This window comes from Sinocyclocheilus rhinocerous, unplaced genomic scaffold (assembly GCF_001515625.1).
Source record: "Sinocyclocheilus rhinocerous isolate Xijiao unplaced genomic scaffold, SAMN03320098_v1.1 scaffold2491, whole genome shotgun sequence".
NCBI lineage: Eukaryota > Metazoa > Chordata > Actinopteri > Cypriniformes > Cyprinidae > Sinocyclocheilus > Sinocyclocheilus rhinocerous.
Genome location: NW_015647049.1, coordinates 677,579 through 684,521, shown reverse-complemented (window position 1 = coordinate 684,521; position 6,943 = coordinate 677,579). Strand labels below are relative to the sequence as shown.

At 38.1% G+C, this 6,943-nt stretch overlaps 1 protein-coding gene across 2 annotated transcripts in view; it reads left to right on the top strand.

The window, feature by feature from the left end:
- The window catches only part of LOC107708613 (E3 ubiquitin-protein ligase listerin-like), a 26,913-nt gene that overhangs the window by 14,516 nt on the left and 5,454 nt on the right, over nt 1-6,943 (top strand). For both annotated transcript variants that reach the window (XM_016512889.1, XM_016512888.1), the window contains exons 21-25: nt 2,096-2,240; nt 2,528-2,741; nt 4,098-4,335; nt 6,088-6,168; nt 6,528-6,714. In XM_016512889.1, the coding sequence (XP_016368375.1) occupies nt 2,096-2,240; nt 2,528-2,741; nt 4,098-4,335; nt 6,088-6,168; nt 6,528-6,714 (865 nt within the window). The remainder of the gene's footprint in view (nt 1-2,095; nt 2,241-2,527; nt 2,742-4,097; nt 4,336-6,087; nt 6,169-6,527; nt 6,715-6,943) is intronic.

Genomic DNA, 6,943 nt, shown 5'->3' with positions numbered 1-6,943 from the left:
TGCATTCCAAACTGAGGACTTCCTGCAGTATGCCAAAGGCTGCTGGGGATCGCCTGTTCTTCGCCCAGTCTCTGTTTACCTCTATTTAACCCTCGAGACGTTACAAAAACTCTCTGGAACGCCGCCGCTGCAATAACCGATCGCTTTTTTTGGGGGGCGAGCAGTTTTACGGAAACGCGTGCGTGTTTGAGCAGAGCGACTACGCAAGTACTTGAGGCGAAAGGGAATCAAAGACCTGTTTGGTTTTGCAGCTAGCCTAGCACGCTAGCGGGCTTGCCGTATATCACGCACACGTTTCATATCCGCTGCAGAAATCCGCACCCGCGCGACAACGCTGAGGAAATGAAGGACAAACAGAAGAGAAAGAAGGAGCGCACGTGGGCAGAGGCAGCTCGTATGGTAATATATTAATTATTTTAATTAAATTGTAGCGGTTTAATTCCTGTGCGTGGGGTTAGGGGTGTTGTACGGGAGCCGCGAACAAAGCTGTTGTCGGGTTGGACACATGCAGGCGCCGCCGCTGCTGTTTGTGTATCTGTAGGCAGTGTGTGATGTTTCATAACCCGGCTATTACCTTTGAGTTCACATGGCTCTTAATCCACGGTTCCTGCACTTACCCTGTCAACATAAGCATTACATTTCTAGTGTTTGTGTCCCATTTGAATGAAAGAGCCCTCGCTGGTAGCCTAGCGTATTAACGGCTCTGCCTGTTTGACCCTTTGTTTGCAGGGCTTCTTTTAGCAAGCTGAGTAAAATGCTGAAAATACCCATTATGGGAGCTTTTTCTGTAATTAAATATCATTTTTAACAAATGTGTGTCTTAAATGCTCATTTGTACGTCTTGTTTGTTTTAAGCAGTGACTATGTACAAATGCAGTAGGCCATATTTGTATGTTTCTGTCCGGTTCGTAATCCATTGATCTTTCTCAGTTTTGGATACTAAACAAATACGATTATTATAAGGGGCAATAAGCAATTTAATATTTCATAGCAGTATCAAAACATTCATATGTATACAATTGATTTGTGTGGCTATTAATATGTAAAGACTAAACCGATATGCATCTGCTTTTGTGATATTAGGGTTTCTCCTTTATTCTCCACAGTGGTGGTTCAAGGGTGTATAAAATCGGTCTATCATGCATATTGTTGCATATTAAATGTAATTTATACATACTGTGGTTCATATTTCTTGGAAGATGCTGTTCTTAGATGACCTGCATCATCCTAATTTCTTTGTTGCATTTGGTGCAGATTAAATGGAAAATGTGTCGTGGTCGGTGTTGTTTCACACAGTGTTGCAAAGACTAGCATTTAAAGGGTTAGTTCACCCCAAAATGAAAATTCTGTCATTAATTACTCACCCTCATGTCATTCCAAACCCGTAAGACTTTCGTTCATCTTCGGAACACGAATTAAGATATTTTTGATGAAATGTGAGAGCTCTCAGACCCTGCATAGACAGCAACGCAACTGTAATGTTCCCAGGTCCAGAAACATAGTAAGGACATCGGTATAACAGTCCATGTGACATCAGTGGCTCAACTGTTTTGCGAAGCTACGAGAATACTTTTTGAGCACAAATAAAACAAAAATAACATAATTTATTTAACAATTCTTCTCTCCCGAGTTACGTCTTCCGCCATTTTGGAGAGTACCCAAGAACATAATCGACGTAATCAGCGTTGTTTACGTTTGGGGGAGAAAGCGTGCGCATGAACGTAATCTGCGTAATCAGTGTTGTTTACGCTTGAGGGAAGCGTGCGTTCTGGACCTGGGAACATTACAGTTGCGTTGCTGTCTATGCAGGGTCTGAGAGCTCTCACCTTTCATCAAAAATATTTTAATTTATGTTCCGAAGATGAACGAAGGTCTTACAGGTTTGAAACGACATGAGGGTGAGTAATTAATGACAGAATTTTCATTTTTGGGTGAACTATCCCTTTAAAGTAAGTAAAGTAAACACCCCGTGTTTACTTGCTGCGGTTCTTGCATTCCTCTGTGGTTGGCTCGTCAATAGCGCGGTATTGCGATATTGCGGTTATCGTGACAGCCCTATAATAGCTATAATAACAAGCAATATGTACTTTTTCAGTGACCTTGGAAAAGTTTCAGCCACATGGCTCTTATTGGCTGTAGAAATTATGCGTTTCCTGTGCTGGATGGTGGATCATTCTCCTACAGTCTTGGGAAACACTCATTGGGATCTCCTGCTCTGCTCCATGCTGGCATGGCTTGAGGTGAGATTTCTTTCTCCATCTTCATTCACACTGTTTGTATGCAGTAGACAGGCTCACAGAGACACTTTCCCTGTCCTTTTCAGAAATTTCCACCCCAGTGCACAATCGAATCTGCATTTTGAACCGATTTTATTTTAATACCAGGTGTAAATCAGATCTGAAATGCTTTACACATATGGCTGATCTTATAAATAATCACACCTACTAGATCCGTGCTGCACACAGACGACGATCTAAGCGAATGTCTTTTTTAATCAGCGTGACATGTAATTGCGTTGTTTTCACAGACTGCCCGTGAGAACAGCAGCATGTTCTGGAACCCTTGGGTACAGCTGTTTGTGTGCGCAAACTGTGACCTGATTGTGAGGCTGAGTGAGTTTTTCACGTCGCCCCCTGCTGGTGTGGAGGAACAGCTTCCTCCAGAGCTGAACTCGGAGTGGAAGGAGTTCTTTTTGGAGGGAATTCACAACCTTCTGCTCCCACTGCTTATTAAAATCCCCGGTGAGTCGACTTAACAAGAGCCTTCATGTTTGGTTTGTGGTTTAATGATTTTTTTTTTTTTATATATCTACACTACTGTTTAAAAGTTCGGGGTCAGTAAGTTGTTTCTTGTTTTTAAAAGAAGTCTTAAAATGTAATTTAATAATGTGATAGTAAAGCTGAATTTCACATTATTCACACGATCCTTCAGAAATCATTCTAATATGCTGATTTGATGCTTAAGAAACATTTCTTCTTATCAATGTTGAAAACAGTTGTTCTGCTTAATATTTTAGTGTAAACCCTGACATTTAAAAAAATCTTACCAACCTTAAACTTTTGAACAATAGTGTATATGTAAATGTTTCAAAACATGCCATCTAAAAAAAAAAAAGAAATAAAAAGTGTGTTTGGGGATGCATTTAAAAACACAACTTATAAGAGAAGGTTTGACCTTCAAAATGACTAAAGCACAGCATACTACTGTGGAAAAAAAATCCTGTTAATTAAAAAAAAAATTCACCTGTTGTTGCCAGAAATTCACATTAAAAAAATTACTGTTACAGTGTTTCAAGTATTACAGGATGGCATATTGGTGCCTATATATTTTTATAACTTTTAACAGTATTTTTTATTAAATTATATGATATTAATATACCACTCTACCTGAACTACTGAAATCTGCTTTTTACCTTAAAATGTGCTGCTAACCACCATAATAATACAGGTGGTAAAATAGAAAGACAGGCTGTTCCATAAAACATGGGCAGTACTCAAATATAGATGGTGAAAAAGGCCATAAACACAAAGACAAAACGCCAACAGCACTAAATGCAGCATACGTTAGCTAAATAACAAAATACCTTTAATGATAACAAAAATAAAAAGTAAAAAAATATTTATATAAGATGTAACTATATAATTATACGTAATGTCATGCAGCGACTACTGGAAATTTTCTTTTACTGTTTTAACCATAAATTGTATTGTATTTATAGTTTCTACAGTTGCAAAAACCACACATTTGTATTATATTATTTTATTGTATTGCATAGTAAAATTGCATATAAAGTGATTAAACAATTAAGTTTTTTTACAGTAGAATTTTAAACTTTTTGTAAAAAATTACAAACATTTTAAACATTTTTATTTATAGTATATTTAAAGCTCAGCCACTAAACAAAACAAGCAAAAAATCTATATGTAGAAACTATTCAAACTTAGTAATCATCTGTTTGTACAAATGGCATTGTTACTCATCCCTAGTATTAACCTAGAAATCATTTTTATACTTGTATCATTTATACTTTTGATATTTAATGGAAACATGATGTCTGGTGGTTAACACACTACTGAAATGTCAATCTTTTGTCTCAGCGGACTTTACAGAGCCAGATGATCCTTTGTTCCCCCTGGCGGTATTGAGGGCAGTGGGGGAGGCTCTTACCTACATCCCCGTGGAGCTGCTCACACAGAATAAACTCCCTCCTCGGTTTGTAGCTGACCAAAGGAGCAGTCTGCCAGAGCCCCTCCAGACCCTGCTGAATACCCTCTCACCCCTGCTGCTCTTCAAAGCCCGGCCGTTACAGCTCGCAGTCTACCACATCCTACACAAGTATAGACTCTGTTACCTTCTTTAACTCTTACTTCACTCTGACTCCAAACAATAGACATTTAAATGTGTCATATCATGGAAAACTTACCTTTTATTAAGGAATAGTTACCCAAAAATTAACATTAAATTTTTTTAAATGAATTTTTAGCATTACATCACTTCTGCAGTGAATGGGTGCCGTCAAAATGAGAGTCCAAAGAGCTGATAAAAACATTACAATAATGCACAAGTAATCCACAGGACTCCAGTCCATTAATTAAGGTCTTGTGAAGTGAAAAGCTGAGTGTTTGTAAAAAATCCATCAAGGAATTTTTACTTTAAGCCAAACTTTTTGGCCAAAATACCAGTCCATAATCCACAATAACGCTTCATCCAGTGAAAAAATCTGTCCCATTTTGTCACTGCATCCACTGACAGTTTAGAACTGTTTTGGACTGTTTTTGCCTGTAAATGGTGCTTGATCTGTGCATATTTCTCTCCTGATTCAGACGAGATGACTTTTTCACTGGAGAAAGCAATATTATGGATAGAGTTCTTATATTTTAGCTGGAAGCAATGATTTGAAGTTAAAAACCGCTTAATGATGGATTTGTTTCTTAAAAACATGCAGTTTTTCACTTCACAAGGCATTAATGGACTGGAGTGGTGTGGATTACTTGTGGATTATTGTGATGCTTTTATCAGCTGTTTGGACTTTCTTTCTGATGGCACCCATTCAGTCTACAGGACTAATAGTGAGCAAGTGATGTAATTCTAAATTTCTCCAAGTGTGTTGCGATGAAGAAATAAATTCCTCTACGTCTTGGATGGCCTAAGGGTGAGTAAATTTTCAGCAAATTTAGATTTTTTGGGGGAGAACTTTTATCAAAGTCCAGGGAGGGCGGTTTCATACGCGTTTGGCCAATCAGTGTCTACTTACGTCACGATTAGTACCAGTTGTGCTGGTTAGACCCTGCTCCGGAGTAGGAGCTAATTTGGTTCTTGAAAAAGCCAGTCCGGTACTAAAATTGCACCCAGTTCCGGTGGTGAGAAAACGCCAAAAAGTGGGTAGTTCCACAATTAGTTCTGGTACTATGAAAAGGTTCCCATGGTGCGAAAGGCCCTAATGTAGATATACTCTAAAGCAACCATAAGCACATTAACATATGAACAAAGTTTTAAAGGAACAGTAGCAAAAACAACCTGTACTAAAGAGTCAATGAAAGGGCAGAAAATGGTCATGCTAAACAAAATTTACAACTGTTTTTGGTGCAGGAAAACTTGTTTAACATAATAATTGGACTTGTGGGGAAAAATAAAATGCAAAGTTTAGAATACCGCATTAAGGAGTCAGCATGTGTCTTACCACCTAGACATTATCTTTGTTTTCTACCTGTTCTGCAGCGTCTGCAGAAACGCTATAATGGGCTTTCCTGTAAGTTGCTTTGTTAGGAAAGTATCTGTCTAGAACATAATTGTAAATGTAATTGAAATGAATACTCCAAGGGACGGCCAGTTTTTGCCTAGCTTTAAGGTCATATTGTACGGAAGAAGTTTAATCCACAATGCGTTCCGCTTTGGGTTTAATTAAATATGCTTCATTGAGAGCACAAGCCTCTGGGAGAGAAACAGTTTCATATTCCACGGGGTTAGCTGAGATCTCCGCTGTGCTGTTGCTGTAATGCTATGTCCATTACAAGTCTTTGAATGAGTCTCAGTGCTGACGTTGAATCGTCTCAGGAGAAATGTGAGTGATGTGTTCGTGTCTTACAGGGTGATGCCTTTGTTGCCAGAGAGTGACAGCGAGAGTGCCAGTGCTAAATCTGATGACGAAGATGGAGAAGAACCATGCTTGTAAGACACTCTTTCACACATACTGGCTCTTAAAAGTCTTTGGATATGTAATGCCGAATAGATCCCATTTGGTTTGATATTTTAAAATAACTTCAACGTAAAATAACTAAGTAATGCAATAAACATGATCTAAATAACACAAAATATATGTATATGTGTTTGTTTATTTATTGTTTTTATTTTTTATTTAATTATTGCATTTTTTACTCTTATTTATAAACTAATTTTTTATTTTAATTATTTAAAATATCTGTTTACTATTTGCTATTTATTTTTTAATTATGTTATTATTATTTTATTTTTTGGCCACCCACAACTTTAATGGTATCTTGGCAACTTACTGTGTGCACTTCCTGTAGGTCTCCTCCAGCAGCGTTAATGAGCATCCTTTCTGCCACAGAAGAGCTCTTGGACAGTATTCTAGGTGGTGTGCAAGTGGGCGAGTTTGCAGTGGTGCAGCCCCTCAGTATGGAGCACTGCTGCATTCTGGGATATCTTCTGGCCTGGAAACTCCTCTTCACCTTCTTCAAGGCTTCTTCATCTCATGTAAGTAAAAAACAGTCATATTTCTCTGGAAAGCTGGAAATCATTGTCTCATCCTTTTTAAAGGGATAGTTCACCCAAAAATGAAAATTTGATGTTTATCTGCTTACCCCCAGGGCATCCAAGATGTTGGTTACTTTGTTTCTTCAGTAGAACACAAACGAAGATTTTGAACTCAAACCGTTGCAGTCTATCAGTCTTATAATGTAAGTGGATGGGAATCACGGCTTTG